The following is an 18,135-nucleotide window of genomic DNA, read 5'->3' as shown; positions in this document are numbered from 1 at the left end:
TTGATTTAAGACACTTTTGTGAAAAAAGCAGCAGAAAAAAAAACTCAGTTTTTTTCCCAAAAAAGCCAGTTTTCTCAGACCTCTTCCAACTTTAGTTCTTATATTGCGCTGCTGAACCACCAGAGAAGTAATCTATTTTCTGTAAGTTTGGCAGACAATCAATTTTCAAGAAATCTAAAAGCTTTCTTTGGAAAACATGGACAAGGACTGTGTTGTGAATCAAGCAGTCTGAAATGAAGAGACAACTCTTATGTTTTAGAATATCTTCATTGTCTTTAAAATATACTACAAATGGATGAACTGTTGCCATTGAGTTGTTCCAGTGGAACACTTGTACTTCATCCTGCAAAATAAACGAGTAATTCTCAGCAAAATCACAAGTCACCACAGCTTAATCATGCACTAGAGAACTTTTCTTTACTGAAAAATATACTGATTGCTGTTTGGCTATAAAATCGTGTCTCTTGAGGTTGATCAACTGATTTGAAAAATCTTGAACAAATTTCTGTGTGGATTTAGTAATTGTCTCAAAAGAACAGCGCTCCACTGATATCGCCTGCTTGTAGGTTATATTTTCAATCATCTCTTCCTCAAGGCTTGTTAGCGAGGCTTCCTTGAAATCAGTTATGCTGGGACAGGTGTCACACTCATCTAGAAAACACTTCTGTTGTGGTAAACCACACATTATTTTTGAAAGACAATATTGGTATGTTTTTAATGGATTTTCATGTCCTGGAGAGTTATTTTATTTAAGTGTGCTCCAGCTATCATTAGTTTAACATTTCGATGAGTGGTACAAACGCATACAGTGTGAGTATCACTGACTCCTGCTATTATGCAACTCTTTGGTCTTAATTCTACAAATTTTGAAAACCCAATCTTAAGTAGATCAAATACTCTTTGACGTAGAGAGCTCAAATTGTTGTCATTCTCTTCAGCTTTTGAAGAGCTTTAATTTGAACATGACTGTTGTGACGTGAATATTGCTTCTGTATTTATAATGTCATTAGGCATGTAAAATATGATAACTTAAATCATCGCATAGTCTCGAAAGGAATTCTTTTCATATGTTGCCAACGCCTCCCCGATGGCGCAGTGGTAGCATCGTCGCCTTGTTGTCAAGGGGTCCCGGGTTCGATACCCGGTGGAGGCACATGACACAGTGGTTCGGATCCCACTTTAAACCATAGGTCCAGTCCCGATTAGCCTTACCGTGCATAAAGTGGACTTAAAACACCAACTCAAACTCATATGTTGCCAAAGAGATACACCTTGAAATTTTGACTGAACCTTCAGAAGATGTGGTGTACCAATATGTGTAAAATTTTTGAAAATTTTCGTTTTTTGGAAATTGTAAAATAAAATTTTGAAAACACTTTCAAAATTTGTTTTCCGCAAGAAACCAAGCATGTTGTACATCAAATGAAAGCCCTCTTCATAAGCTTTAAAATGAGACCATGCCCAGTCCTGTAGTTGAAACAGGTCTCTTGCAAATTATATTTAAAGTTTCAGTGATGAGCGGTTTTTGGTCAATTTTTCAACTTTCTAATTTCAATAACTCAAAAACCGGCAACATGAAAAAAATAAGAAATAAATATGTGTTAAAAATATTTTTTAGATTTTAATATAGACAGATGAATCCCGATTTTATATTTTCCTGCATTATACAGGGTTAGCCCAAAGTTTCAAAGTTTTACAGAAAGAGGAATTTTAATAATAGGGCTGAAATACTTAACATGATTTGAAGAGTACGTACTGAAGTTTACATTGGTAAGTTACAAGTGTTCTATGTGTGATCCTTTTGTAACGCGACAAATATCAATGTGTAAGTCCAGTTCTCATCTCTCAGAATTTTTCCCTTGCACAGATAACCAGTTTTCTTAAAATTCTTGCTCCAGTCTTAGATTGACTGCCTTGTGGGCGTTTGTTTGCCATACCATGTTCTAAAACTATGCTGCACGATAGTAACAGAATTTATTTTTGCAAATTCAATCACGCATAAAGCCTTCTCCACCTGGCTAGTGGGCATACTGCTCAACTTTTATCAAGGGTGCTCACGTGATGCTGACGTCACGAAAAAAACGAAAGTGGAGGTCGTAAACTTGAAGACTTTCTCTATACAATAGTACTAAATGCTTTCTGATGTAACAAACAAATTTCAATTTATAAAGCGTTTAAACTGTCTATTTCTTTTAGATTAACCCTGTATATCCAAATTTTGGAATACCAATAGAACAAAGCACTATAAAATTTTTTGGACTTTACATTTTCTCGCATTTTAAGTGTTTTCACTTTAGTCCCCTAAATTCCACCGTAGTGTCTGTCTTGAAGTATACCACATGTCTTACCAGCGTCTTGTTTTAAAATATTCAAGATAATTATATTTAATCACAGAATCAAAATCCATTTTCCCTGGCATGATTCATTTCGCACTGTTTCCAGGATATTTAGATTCTGCAAAAGTGTTGTGTGGCATTTTTTTTTTAACCAACTCTGTGATATTCCCAAACTGGGAATATTTTGGTTGGCATTGCTGATTAAATTTGATCTGATACTTTCTGATATTTATTCCCATGGTACATTGGCATAAGTATTGGCTCAACCCTAATCACAATATGTAATCATTTAATAACTTGTGATTCTTAAAATTATCAATTGAAATATTTTTGTAACATTTTTCTTATTTCTCAGGCTCTTCGTCAAAGGGAACTGGAGGAAGCCCGAGCTCGAGCAGCTCAGATGGAGAAAACGATGCGGTGGTGGTCAGATTGCACTGCAAATTGGAGGGAGAAGTGGAGCAAGGTGAGTAACTTGATGGAAGCTGGTAACTTAGTAACTTACAGTGTGTTGCATGTTCATACCAAAGCATGTCACTTGAAGATTCTCAAATCACATGTAGCATGTGCAGTCTTGTGATACCACTATGGTGTGAAGTGTTCCTGTTGATTTGTTCATCTGTGACGATTGTGTCACATACTTGCAATGTATGGCATTTGTTTAACTTTCTTTTAGCAGAGATTATTCTTAAAATTTGAAAGAAGTCCCACATTTCATCTTGTTTGTTATATTTTGCAACATGCAAATCCGAAAATTTTGTTAAAATTCTGAGATATGTAAATATGAACACTTATGTTCAATTAATGGCTGGGGGTGAAAAATCTCGAAAATTCATATTTTGATCAAATATTTGCTATGATCATTACTACATCATTTGCAATAATTTTCTGAAAATTTCCATTATTCTTATATCAATACTATTTATTTTTATTAATTCAGATAATTTTTCATATAATAAAGGTGCTTACGGTAGTTTGTTTCCATTCTAAATTCAGTGTATGATGAGTGCAAGTGTTGCAAACTCTTTATAAGAAAGATTCGAAAAAATCGTGATGTCATACTTGATGTGTTTTATATGAAATTTATGTTATAAGATATACAAATTACACTCATGTTGAGTTATGTCATAAGTTCATTTTTATTGTTAAAAATTTGCATTACAAGCAGTTATTTCAAAGTTCACATACAAAAATAATTTTTCTAACTTGTCAAAAGTCCAGGCAGTGGTCTGTGAATGTGTTTTCCAAGGTACTGGACCTGGCATGCCTGCTGGTAATTTTGGCTTTGAAAAAATGGCATCCAAGAGGAGCAGGTTTGCTCTGGTCCTTAGTTATCTTTTTTTAGGCCAAATGTAAAATAACAATGATGTGCAAGGCCGTAATATTACAAAGAGACAAATCTTAAACTTCCAAAATGTTGTAATAGTTTTTTATCGATTCTTCACAGTTGCTGAAACGGTAAAGTATTATATTTGTCAGTCATTCTTTTATTGGTCAAATTAAGCAGAAATATTAGATCAGTACATATGTTTTATTATGACTCATGACACGGATATCCATCTAAAATAATTGTTGTAATTAATATATTAATGTTTATACAGGTAATTTGGTTCGCAACACACACCACAATACCCTAATTGGCACGTTACCTTACTATGTAGCATTAATCGAGGCTAATTCTTTGATCACATTTGTGTCTCTTGCAAAAGCAAGTTACGGAGGTGGTCATACATCCTCAAGTGGCATGTGTCACATATCATTTGTCACTTTGGCTTGTCTATTGAGACATTTAAAATTACTTGCCAAGTTAACTCCATACAGGAAATTCTACAAATTAATGGCTCAAGTTCAGAGTGATTTTTCCACCCAAGATACTAATTTTGGGAGAGAAAAAGGGGATGAGAAATACTGTAATTACATAATCCATTTTGTGACTAGTCTTATGCTTTTCTGTGATTTGAGTACTATATGAGCCATGTCCAGCACATAATGGATTTGGAGGAAGCCCAAAAGTTATATTTTAGTGACATATAATCTTGGTTTGCAACACTAGTACGCAGATCAAAATTTCATTAGCAGACAGGAAATATGTGCCATTGGAACAATGATAGAACATATCAATTTTTTTTAGTATCTTTGTATGTTCATATTCAGGGAGAATCATTTCAGTGAGAATTAATGTTTATATTTCTGTATTGGAGACATTGGAACTTTCTGCTGCTTCTTGTCTGTCCCTTCTACAAGTCCTGATGATGACTCTGGGATGGAGTCGAAAGCTTGGACAGACTTTTAAAGAGTCTTATATATCGTGTTGTTTAATTGTTTTGAATAGCATTCAACAAAAAATATTTTTATCTGATTTGTTTTGTTTTGTGCACACTGTAGGAACATAAGTACTTTTTCTTAAGACTTGGAGCATAATTTTACTGTTCTGATCATCTTTTAGGTTCGGAACGAGCGTAACAAAGCCAGAGAAGAGTCGAAAATGTTGAGGTCTAAATTGGAGGCAGCAATTAAGGATACAAATTCCCATAAAAGAGAGAAACAAGAACTGGAAACAGAGAACGATAAGTTGAAGAAGGAGATGGATAAGATACAACAGATACTACTGAAGCACACTCAGTGGGAACTATTGAAAGTCTCGGAATCATTTGAAAACGAAGATCCGGAACGTGACGTGCCATTAAACTCTGACAAAGGTAGTGATGGCGAACCCACAAGCCAAAAGGACTCAATTAGTGTTCAAGATGTAAAATATGTTAATAGTGCCAATAGTAACGTGGATCTCGAGTTTCTCAATAGTTTGTTTCATTCCAAGCCCGAGCGAGAGGTTAGTGAAAAAGACTCGGGAAGTGAGATAACTTTAGATCGAAAGTGCACAGAGAAGGATGTTTGCATTGAAGAATATATTTTGCAAGGAGCTGTGCCAAAACATGCAGTGGAAAAATACAGTGCCAAAGAAAATGTTGTGGATAGTGAGAATGATCTCGATGCAAGTAAAAGCGAACAGGTGCCCTCTGTAGAAGAAGAGGAGGAAGTCAGTGAACCCAAGAACTCCCACGAATCTCAGGAATTGGTTAATGTAAATAGTGATAATATAAATGTGGACAAAGGGGACACTTTAAGTAAAGGGGAGCTTGGATCATCTGAACAGGAGCAGTTGCAGCAGAGGATGTCGATGTTGCAACTTCGGTTAGACGAGGCCACGAAGACAATTCAGGTGGAGAGAGAGTAAGTAATTGCAGTTAATGTTATTGGAGATATACAATTTGTTTAGTACTGACACAAAATTTACTAATGCTGTTAAGATTTTTTTTTTTTTTTTTTTTGTAATGATAGACGTGGTAGTAAATAATTACAGAGAAGCTTAGTACTCACAATTTCCATGAAGCTGTTTTTAGTTTGTCCTTTTAATTTCGCTGGCCACTGCCACCACCCTCGTTGGAACTTGTTGCTTGGTGCGTTTCCATTGTTTCTGTGACCACCGAAAGTAATAGGACAAACTAAATCGCGGAAAATGTGATTACTAAATTTCTGTATTAAGAAATAATGTATAAGTCTGCATGATGTGGTGGTAGAATTACTGTAATTCTTATACAGATTGCCCCAAAACATACATTAAATATCTGCAGTGGAGGACATTTAAATGAAAGTCAAAGAGGATTGTCAATGCTGAAATAGGAGGGAAAGTGGATTAATTTCTGCTGGTTTCTGCATTTCTTGCTTATGAGACTAGGTACTTAACAAAATATTTATTTTATGTGTACGTCAGCCAAAAATTAAAGAAAAAACTAAAGCCAACTTCCGTGACAGAGTGGTTAGCACAACATGCTACAATGCCAGGGGTCCAAGCAGAGGTGTTCTTCGTCAGTGTTTCTTCTTCAATTTCATCATATCACTCATCCTCATCTTTGCGATTAGCCAGAAGTGACAGAAGAGTTAAAGTAAAATAAACCAAATCAAACAATCAAACAAACCATAAAAATACTTTGTGCAGTTATCATATTTATGAGAGTAATGTAGTATACAGAGAATAAATGAAGCTATGAATTTTTGTTCCTGGTTGAGGACTTATTTCATTTGTACGTAGAAAGAGGAACATGCAAATAATGAAAAGAAGAAAGAAGTGGCATGTTATAGAATCTTATGAAAATATATTTTTATATTTTCAGTTATCAACATTTTCAGCAAAATTACTCACTCAAAATTGACAATCCTATTGAAAGCAATTTTTGTGACAAATCTATTGGATGCAATGATAATGAAATTGCAGCAACAACAACATGTAGTTCATGTGCACAGTTGCATATACATTGTGTCTTCTGTGTCTTCCATTCTTCAGTGTCATTGCCTATGATATTCTATAGATGCATTCCAAAAGTTGCATGATTGTAATTCGTTATGTGAGGTGGGTTGATGATGCTGAGTCAACATCAACATTTTGAGGTCCCTACAAAAGGTGAAACTCAAGATCTTCCACACATTAGCCTGTATGGGAGACCAATGATTAATGTAGCAAGGTAATGGAGGTGATGTCATCAGCACCATGTTCCAGCCACCTTAACCCCCCCCCTGGGCACCCATTGATTTGAGGCTGGGTGAGCCCCAGAGCTGCTTCACCTACCCCGGAAATCGAACCTGAGTTTTCTACATGGCAGTCAGACGTAGTAACAATTAATGTAATGCTTAAGATATTTTAACTAGGGCTAAGCTGATGCCAGTGTATCAGTATTGAACCATTGCAAGAATTTCAAATGACACTTCTGCAGAACCTTAATTATCTTGTAAATAGGCAAAATGCATAGTATTATGTAATTTTGCACTCACATTATGTGGCAAATGAATTTCATAATTAAATGATGGCTTTATTTATTATTGCAATTAACTCTCGTATTTCTTCAAATATTTTAAGGCGAGGCACATAACGGTTTGAATTTATCTTAAATCTGTCCCGATTAACCTTATCTGTGCATAAAGTGGACATAAATCAAGCTTTGACTAACTCTGAATGTTGGATTGACTTACTTTTCAGAGAGAAACTACAGTTACATCGCAATTTGGAGAAACTACAGCTAGAGCTAACTCAAGTTCGCGGGAGGTGTGAGGACTTGCGCGTATCTCGACAGGAGGTCGTCCGGGAACTTCTCCAGCTGCAGACACTGCACCAAGATGAAGTGCGCTCGATCCAGCTTGACCTACAGGATGAAGCGTCCACTCGCGAGACCATGGACAAGAGGCTTGCAGACCTGAGGGCTGAGGTGGGAACCAGGATTAGGACTACTTTAAGCTCGCTGGGGGGCTGGTCCTCCGAGAGTCCAAGGCCAAGCACCCCCAATTCGACTGAGGTGAAGGACTTTATGGTGTGCTTAGTACAGTTGTAAATAGCACATTGCTAGAGTTGCTTCATGCAAGCCTGGCTGGGAGTGGTAGAATCAAGCAAGCCTGCAAGAAGGGTAGATTGCAATTGCACATGCGCTCTTCTACCACTATGGTACCACCTAGTGACGTTGCCATAGTTTTTGCTTCAGTAGGTTAGGAAGCTTGATTTATGTTGGCATTGCCTGTTAATAGTGTGGGGGTGATAACATGGATATTAGTTGGGACCAGCCTTTCACATAGGTGTTTTCTAATACAACACTGAAAAACATAGTTCTGTTTTGTGTAAATAAGCTCGTGTAAATACGGTGTGGTTTACAAACAAGTACACTTAAAACTAACCTTTTTGGACATATTAATATTGGTGAATATGTATGTGTGATAAACTCATTCCTTAAAAATACCTGATTTAATTGTAAGGGTTGACTGGACCTTTTTATACAATTTGTGATTTTAAATAACCACATTCCACATTTTACATCGTAACCTTTCATTGGTTTTTCTCCTTTTCAAGAAATTCCTTTATAGTAGGGAATAGCGACAAAGCATGTCCCCCTATCCTGTTCCTCCTTTTTAACGTCCCTATCAGCAATATTAATCAGTTCCTTCCCTACAATTCTCGTCGCTTTCCTTGCAATCCTATCCATCTCCAAGGTCGTATACCCATTCTTTAAACCCACTTGCCTTATCCAAGCCATCTGTTTCTCCTTCTCATTTTTGTCATTACACAATCTCTCCGCCCTGATGTAGAAATTAAGGTAAACATTATATTTGACTCTACACGAGTATTCAGAACTCTTGTTAATCTACAGATTATCTGTCAGTGGCTTATGAAATACACCGGTCAATATTCCGTTATCAGTTTTTGTTATGCTCAAATCTAGAAAATTGATCTTATTGTCGATTAGGTCTTCCCTAGTGAAATTAATCCTTTCCTCCTGTTTTCCAATTTTGGTAAAAACAAGGTCTAGGTCGCATTCTTTCCTGATAATGAGAATGTCATCGACATATCTGCCGTAGAACTTAACCCCCCCCCCCCCCCAACTAAGTCTAAAGTGACTTTTTCGATGTAATGCATTAAAGATGCGTTATGTTAGGTAGTTTTTCCTCATAACCGGTTACAATTACTTTTACGTTAATGAGAAGATCTTTAAACAGAAAGAAGGACTGGCCATGGGCAACCCGATCTCAGGCCACGTTGCTAACATCTTCATGCATTACATCGAAAAAGCTGCTTTAGACTTAGTGGGGGGGGGGGGGGGTAAAGTTCTACGGCAGATATGTCGATGACATTCTCATTATCGGGAAAGAATGCGACCTAGACCTTGTTTTTACCAAAATTGGAAAACAGGAGGAAAGGATTAATTTCACTAGGGAAGACCTAATCGACAATAAGATCAATTTTCTAGATTTGAGCATAACAAAAACTGATAACGGAATATTGACCGGTGTATTTCATAAGCCACTAGCAGATAATCTGTAGATTAACAAGAGTTCTGAATACTCGTGTAGAGTCAAATATAATGTTTACCTTAATTTCTACATCAGGGCGGAGAGATTGTGTAATGACAAAAATGAGAAGGAGAAACAGATGGCTTGGATAAGGCAAGTTTGTTTAAAGAATGGGTATACGACCTTGGAGATTGATAGGATTGCAAGGAAAGCAAGGGAATTGTAGGGAAGGAACTGATTAATATTGCTGATAGGGACGTTAAAAAGGAGGAACAGGATAGGGGGACATGCTTTGTCGCTATTCCCTACTATAAAGGAATTTCTGAAAAAATAGAAAAAACAATGAAAGGATACGATGTGAAATGTGGAATGAAAGCCCCCCCCCCCCTCCCCGTAGCATTGAAAAATGTTTTACGGAATATAAGAAAGGTGAAAGGGGGAATAGAGATGACCCTGAAGAACAGAAAGGTGTCTACAAAACTGTATGCGAATGCGGGAGGGAATATGTAGGACAAACGGGAAGGAGCAATCGAATCCGATGGGGTGAGCATGATAAAGATATCAGAAAAGGTGTTCCAAAAACTGGCCTCGATGAACACATTATTGAGAGCAAGCATAGAATTATAAAAAGGGAAGTTATTAGGAAAAGTAGAAATAAATTGGACCGGAACATATATGAAGCAGCATATATATGCACAGGAAGTGGCAACAAGCTCAATAGGTACGACGGTAATTTTGAAGAGGGGAGGATACATTTCCTTAGAAAATGGAATAATGCCGGTAAAAATTATGCTAAGTTGGGTTTTCATGTCACCGCCGAAGTTTTGAGAGTTGTAAGGGAGAACGCGAATTCTCATTGGATTGGTGACGTTGCGGTTGAGGGGAATCAGTCCCATGCGTGGAGACCATTACCCACGAGTTTCACCTTACTGCTGGATGGGAGTTCCTCGGCTGCCATGTGAGCACCTGGTTTTTAGTCTTTTAGTTTTGAATATGAGTATTTTTTAGAATGTTTTACCTGGATAGGGATTTTTACGATTTTAATAACTAGTGTTAAGTGTTTTTTTACCGATACCTTCAACCATATCCCTATTTAACACTATTTCACGTGACACCATGTCCGGTGTCTAGATATCTAGTTAGACCTGAAGAAGAAGGAAGTATTTACCTCCGAAACGTCGTCTGTATTAGCATATACTCACTCACGTAAGTTTGAAAAGTTTTAATACTATTTTACGTATTTATTTTGTATTCAATAGTGAGTAATACGCACTTCCTTATTATGTAGTTCATATCTCGGAACCTCACTTCAGCCTCACATTAGATTAATGCTAGGAGGATAGTGTTTGCAGGATTGCCAGTGTCGTTTTATTAGATCTGACATGTATGACCTAACAACAGTTACCAGTGTGCATTGAATAGGGTTGCTACTGTTAACATGTTACTGTGATATTTCTGGAATTTAGTTATTTAATATAAATTAAACAAATGGATGAAACTTGCAGCAAGTCTTACTGCATAATAGCAAGGCCTCAGCTCAACAAGGGAAAAAATTATAACTGTACTTTGCACTAAATTAATTCTATATGTTTTTAATATTAGTATGACATTTTAGCTATTAGTGCATTAGCCAGTATATAAGGTGCTTCCATTAAATTTAATATTGCATGTTATTCAGCATGCATGTTATAAGCTTAGTCCACTTTAATAGACTCAATGTGATTATTTTAAATTTAATTTATTTTGGAATATTTTCCCATTGCACTTATTTACTTATTCTCCAGTGTTTTCCTTATAAGAAAATCATTGCTTTTCATGAATAAGTATGAATATTGCACATAATCCTAATATATTTCATTGTTATTAAGATCGTTTATTACTGTTCTATTCATAAAGCTATTTTTATGATATCTGTATATTTTAGCTACTAAAAATTAATGTTTTGAATATTTGCATTTAATGTGTGCCTTAAAAATATTATTAATTGCCATAGTAATTGTTATGATCTTTAGAAAAACTACATGTACTTAAGTTAGACTGACTGTTATGGTTGGACATTCCATATTTCTGTCTTTTATTGTACATATCCTAATTTCACCATAACTACATTCTGCATGGTATAAGATCCTGTGGTTTTATTACCAGTCATAACAGAAGCATATTCTTACATGATTCTTTGTATGCCATGAGCCATTCTTTAATTAAGAATCACAAAATAGGATACATAACATTTCTATCCATAGTGTACCATCACTTTTAGTGTGTTACCTGGCAGAAAATAATAATTGTTAGTGGCAACCATGAATCTGAAACACTTAGTTGCATAGATACTTAATTTTAAAAATGTTATTTTTTGAGGGCTTGTAGCATGGGAAGTGGTTTTCTACTATCAGACATGTAAACAACTTACACACGGTGAAAGTAAATTAACGTAGTATTCTTATTTTGATTGTGACATGGTTTAATTTTGCACACATACGCGTATCTCATTCTGCTTAATGTAAGTACCTCATACTCCTGACTAACTTATTTTTGAGAGTCTTACAGATTACAAATGAACTTAATTCATCAATTTTATCCTGTGTGTGCTCGGAATTATTTTCAATAGTAATGTTCGTGGTTATTTTACAGGCAATAATATTTCAGTAGTAAAAATGACAACCTGTAATGTTGCTTCCAGGTTTTAGTATCAGTGTTGACAGGAATTGGTAATAGTGTCTGCATTGATACAAATATATATATATTTTTACAAATTCTTGCAACATCTATACTATTGCACTGTTGCCAAACTAACTGCTAGTGGAAGGGAAAGACAGAGACAGTATGAGGAACACTTACATCACATGTTTTAGCCATAAGTTCTCGTCTGAGAAAACACTGTTTCAGCACGCACTTCTTCCGACTCCAATTCCATTGTTTTACCAAGAGACAACTCAGCTGTGTCAACACGGTGGCAACGACAAAAACAGATGGAAGGAAAATGAAAGGGTCATTGTTTATTGAGACGTGTTGTTTCCCAGTGTTTCTTCAAGAAACGATAACTCCGGCTATAGGCAATGGAAATTCATGGGACTTGGACAGTCAGGTTCAAAATGTCTTGCCCCTTCTTATGATGACCCTTAAAATGATAAGTTTTTTTTAAAATTTCTTGTGCGCATTTAACTTGCACGCCACAGTTTCCTAACTGTACAACGTTGCACTCCTGCCTTTGGCTGGTCACCACGGACAGGATCTGTGTGGCCACGCCTGATATCGCTTCTAAAACTGTTCACCGTATAATATATAATTATTTGCTGTCCTGAGATCATGGGAACCAAATGTAAAATGTGTGATAATTTATAATCTTGGAAAATTCTATAATATTTGGCTATTTTGCGAACATGAGAACTGAATGTATAATGTGATAAAATGTAACTTCCAGGGACATAAAATTGGGCTTCCACTATAATCATGTTGTCTTTTTTTCATAATAGTGTAGGGAAGTATTTTTTTGTTTACAGATGGTGAGAAGCCAATTGATAGCTTTCAAGTTACACAGATCAGAAATCAGATTGTAAATTTTTATTTTAAATTTAGATAATGTTAAATGAAACTGATTTAGTGTAAATTATAATATCATCACCATTATTTATTTATTAAACAAATGATGCCACAGAACATTGTTCCATTGAGGCATACATACATTTTGTACATTACATATATTTGTGCATTACATACATTTGTGCATAACATAAATTGTTTCAATAATTACTATACAGACGGACCTCTCACTCTTTTCTCCACTGACCCAGTAAGGCTTCTTTGAATGATTGAAGTGACATACTGTTTATATCAATGCTCGGATCATGTGCTACCACTTCATTACTCTGTAGAGTGTGTTGTTTTGTTGTTATCCAACTACTGCCTTCATCTTTGGTAATGTAAATAATGTAAAATAAGGTTTTCACTGTACGTGTCGAATTGTTTAATCCATTATAATTTTATGTGTAAAATACACTTGAATATTTTGTAATCAGTGGAAGTAATTTCTTTTATTTTTAATATAAGTTCCACAAATGTGTTAATTTCAATTATGTCATGGAAATGGTTATTGAATTTGAATTTTGCAAGGTGTAATGCTAGAAGCAAAGATTCTTATGTGAATATTTGTTGCTTGCAGTTGGAACGTCTTCAGGCAGAAAATGCATCGGAATGGGGAAAGAGGGAGAGGCTAGAAACAGAGAAACTCGGACTTGTACGAGACAACAAAAAGTTACGTGCTGAACTCCGGGACCTGCAGGAGAGGCTAGAGGTGAGGGGCCGTCCGCTATCAACTGCAGATGCTGAACTTCGGCAACTACAGCAAGATCTTGCTGATAGAAGCAAGGTAAGAAATATTATATTTCTGTCAAAACATTTATCTGATAAAGTTTTTTTACATTGTATTTTATTTTTTATTTATTATTATTTTATGGATAGTTTATCATTAGCTTATATCTGTTTTGTATGGGAAAAGTTTTGTATTTCCATGTTGCTGATTTTGTTGTTATCCAACTTCTGCATTCATTACTACAGGTTGTGGCGTCAAGGATAAAGGATAAACACTGCAGTCTGTGTTAGTGAAGAAAGATGTTATTCAAAATTAATTGGATAACAACAAAAACAGCTACTTGGAAATATTAAACTTTTCATTCAGGGGTTTCTTCATAATTTTCCATTGAGTGGGGTGTAATGATGTTTTTGGGATGTTGAATTTTGTCGATAAATTGGGGCTCTGTGGAAAAATTCGGGGGTGAAAAATTTCAACACAGGGTGTTGTGGAAAATGTTAGGAAAAAGAGCGCTGATTTCATTTTCCTTGCCCGTCTAATTTCATCAATTTGCCAACCATCCTCACCACCAGAGAGGTAGAAAATGCCACCCCTCCCTCCCAAAATCCTTCTTGCTTATTTTCTCTATTTTATGGCATTCATACATGTATTTATATGAAGGAAACAGGTGCAATTGTTGTGTTGATATGCTTCTACCTCATTCCATTCTAATCACATAAATTATTAGCTTTATTCTAGAGAATGTGTTAAGACGTTTTCTTTTTCATTTAAAGATTTTGAGCTGTTGTGTTAATTTAAACACAAAACATTAATGTTGCTGTAATTAAATAATTCTGTAAAATTTAATTGGAGTACACCATAACCGGCTTTTTAGAAAATTCAGTTTTTACTATCTAATGTCCTATTTATAACTGAAATTTTATATTGTTACTTAATCAGGCAATTTTATTTTCAGGAGCTTGCAGATCTGAAGCATTCACACAGCAAACTAAAGAAGGTGCTTCAGGACAAGTCGACAGAGTTGGCCCATGCTGTTAGGAGAGCAGAGCAGTACGAGGCTGAAGTCAAGAGGCTACGAGGAAGAGTGGAAGAACTGAAGAGAGAATTGGCAACAGCAGAAGATGAGGTTGACAGCGCAACTAACAACATAAGGTGAACTTTAAGCTTTTCTCAATTTTTTATCTCGTATAATTTAATTCAGCCATTCAGCCTTATAAACTGTAAGGGAAGAAGAAAGTTTTCCTACAACTCATGGTGTGGGCATATGGTAGCTCAATAATGTATTTAGTCCTTTAATTATTTTCCTGTAGTTTACGGTTATTACAAGCATAAGAAAACAGTTTTTCATTTTGACAAACGACACAGTTATAACAATGGTAGCAATTTTTTAAACAAAAAGAATCCCTTATATAATGGATGTTGTCAATGTTACATTGTTGTAATATAGCAACTTAACTGTGAAAAGAAGCAGTCTGTTATTTTTATTTCAGATAAAAAATAAAAAAAATTGATCACATTATTTTTTTATTTAAAATTATGAATCCCAAATATCATCAGGTAATTCAGAGTCATCATTGTTTTCATTAAATAATAAAATGGTAACCTAGATCCAGTATGGAGTTTTCTTTTTCACAAATGGAGTAAGCCATCATCTTTAAAATATAATGTAACAGAAAACATCAAGAGAGTTTGTGAAAACAATGATGACTTTGAATTACCTGATAATATTTAGGATTCATAATTTTAAATAAAAAAATAATGTGATCAATTTTTTTTTATATCTGAAATAAAAATAACACTGCTTCTTTAAGTTGCTATATTACAACAATGTAACATTGACAACATCCATTCTATAACAGATTCTTTTTGTTTAAAAAATTGCTAACCGTTGTTATAACTGCATCTTTAGTCAAAATGAAAATAAATGTCTGATGAATGGAGTGTGTGTTCTCCTGAAATGTCACAACGAAAAACTGTTTTCTTATGCTTGTAATAACCATAAACTACAGGAAAATAATTCTACAATGCAAAGCAATGCGTACATACAAGAAAAACTATATTATAGGTATATTTTTTCTTCTAATTTACAGTTATTACATGCAAGTGAACACATTTGTTGGTGTGATGTTTCAGAACACACGCTCTCTTCATGCGACAGTTATTTGTAATGTAAAGATAATAGATATTTCATATTGATAATATTGATTATCTTTAAATTACAAATAAATTTTAAGCTGACCACCTTGGCAGAGCGGTTACCACACCATGCTACGAAGCTAGGACTAACGGTTCGAATCCCAGCCTAGGCACGGACGTTTCATCATATCACTCAAATTCATTTTTGTGATTTAGCCAAAAAGTGGCAGAAAAACAAAGTAAAATAAATCAATCAACAAAATTTTGCATGCGAAGCTGTTTATTATCAGTTGAAATAAAAATTTAAAAAAAAAATATTAAATTGTATTGTAATCTGATGAATAATTTTGAAAACATTGTCAAGGCTAGATGTGTGTTTTCCATGAAGTTGCTCTGAGTATTATGTAGGTAAATAAATGTTATATGTTTTGTTGTATGTTCCATGTTTAAGACTGTACTTTTCAACACAGGAAGTTGCAGCGCACCAATGACGAACTACAAGAGCAAGTCGAAGGCCTACAGGTTCAAGTGGAGCATCTACAAACAAGGTATGGATGTTGAATTTGATAAAATATTAAACTTTCTTCGTGACGTGAAACTTAAGCAAAGCCAGCTAGCCATTGGCAAGAACCCTGAATGTGTACATTTTTTATTGTGAAGGAAATGCACAGCTTATTTTCTGAATTATCTACATGAAATAGTTTTGACGTACAGATGAAATCTGTATTGAATATTGTAGTTCAACAAAGGATCAAACTTGGGTATTAGTGTGGGGCAAGTTGCTTTGAAAGAGTAGCTTAGTTCATTTACTTTGATCAGAAAGTAACTGAGTTACGTTACTCTTATTTTAAAAAGTAACTGTAAGTAATTTGTAAAGTTATTTTATTGTTGATTGTGGATCATGATTCATGCATGAACTGTAAGTGGATTGTCTTTTTTTTTTTTTTGTTACCGATGTTACCTTATAAACGTAACATTAATTTTCATTAACTTTAATAAACTTTGTTTGTTTAAATATGAAAATACACAGTACAGCTAAAACACGAATAACATTAAAACTAAGCTTTCAACCCTGTCGCAGTGTTGAAAGGTGCTAACCCACCACATAGTGTCATGTGTTTTTGAAAATTGGAAAAGTAAATGAGTTACAGTTAGCATTACGTGAGAATGTAACTTACTTGTAACTGCATCACAAGTAACTAGTATTGGGCGATATATCGCGATATTGAAAAAAATACCATCCAGGTGATATCAACTAGATGATATATCGCCATGATATTTTGGTGATATATATCATATCGGTGATATATCGTCACAATATTTTGGCAATATATATTGTGTTGGCAATATATTGTTATGATATTTTAGCGATATAAATCGTGTCAGCAATATATCATCATGATATTTGGTGATATATATCGTGGAGGAGATGATATTTGGCAATATATATCATGGAGGAGACAATATATTGCCGATATCATGGAAAAAATATATATATCATGGAAAAAATATATATATATCATGTCGTATCATCTGTGATGATATTTTCTTGACAATATATCGCGATATCAAATTTCCGACATCGTCCATCCCTACAAGTAACTCATTACTTGCAAACACTGGTCTTAGTAGTCTACGTAGTTTATGGTGGAACCCTTGTTATATGTTTGCCATAGACATTTGACTAGAAACACATGTAAAATTACTGTGTTACAGTCAGTCGCCAGCCTGAGATGGAGTATAAGCCAACAGATCACTCTGCATTGTCTTTTACCTTCTATTTTTTTTAACCTATTTTAATCCAACTTACCTTTTACATGTTTTAAACTTTGTTCTTGTCTTAACTCCTGAAGAAGTTACGTGATGTGGCGAAAGCTTGGGTAAATAAAAATGTAAGTATACACATGCCTATTGCTGGACTTTAGCTTCTTAGTAATATATTTATTGTTAGCATGCAATGTTGATTGAACATTATCCATTGTCTAGTGCTTTAAACCATACTTGTTCTAAGACTATGTTTCAAAATAGCACCTCTTCTCTCGTCTTTCACCTAAAGACGAGAGAAGAGGTGCTCCCTCAAAATATAGTGTTGGAACAAGTATAGTTTAAAGCACTAGACAATGGATAATGTTCAATTAACATTACATGCTAATGTAGAACTAACTAACATTCAGAGAATTATATTTATTGTTGTTAATATTGGAGATTGTTTATGATACAAATTCAACTATTATGAATTCTACATTTTCAAGCAAAGTACAGTCCACCAGCTTTAGTTGCTGTCTTCAATATAAACACAAAACTGTGCCAGTAATAAACAACCGAATGCAATGAAAAGAAGTTGTTCATCGCTTTTCAGGTACCAGTTTCATAGATCGGAGACACATTAAAATCAGATATTTTGTGTTTTGCATGGTTCACCAATTGTGTATTGCGGAACATAGTTCAAGGTGCCATTATGCTTTTTACATGAAAACAAACACTTTTTTATTAAAATAATGCATTTTTCTAAGTGCTACCGAACGC

At 34.8% G+C, this 18,135-nt stretch overlaps 1 protein-coding gene across 4 annotated transcripts in view; it reads left to right on the top strand.

The window, feature by feature from the left end:
* The window catches only part of LOC145987693 (coiled-coil domain-containing protein 102A), a 44,221-nt gene that overhangs the window by 12,744 nt on the left and 13,342 nt on the right, over positions 1-18,135 (top strand). For 3 of the 4 annotated variants that reach the window (XM_083122243.1, XM_083122242.1, XM_083122244.1), the window contains exons 3-8: positions 2,692-2,802; positions 4,783-5,567; positions 7,369-7,681; positions 13,324-13,530; positions 14,429-14,625; positions 16,080-16,157. In XM_083122243.1, coding sequence (XP_082978369.1) covers positions 2,692-2,802; positions 4,783-5,567; positions 7,369-7,681; positions 13,324-13,530; positions 14,429-14,625; positions 16,080-16,157 — 1,691 coding nt within the window. The remainder of the gene's footprint in view (positions 1-2,691; positions 2,803-4,782; positions 5,568-7,368; positions 7,682-13,323; positions 13,531-14,428; positions 14,626-16,079; positions 16,158-18,135) is intronic. The other variant, XM_083122245.1, reaches the window with a different exon arrangement.

Source organism: Lepisma saccharinum, chromosome 5 (assembly GCF_977018435.1).
Source record: "Lepisma saccharinum chromosome 5, izLepSacc3.1, whole genome shotgun sequence".
Lineage (NCBI taxonomy): Eukaryota > Metazoa > Arthropoda > Insecta > Zygentoma > Lepismatidae > Lepisma > Lepisma saccharinum.
Note: the sequence above shows the minus strand (reverse complement) of the source record. Positions and strands in the feature narration are given on the sequence as shown.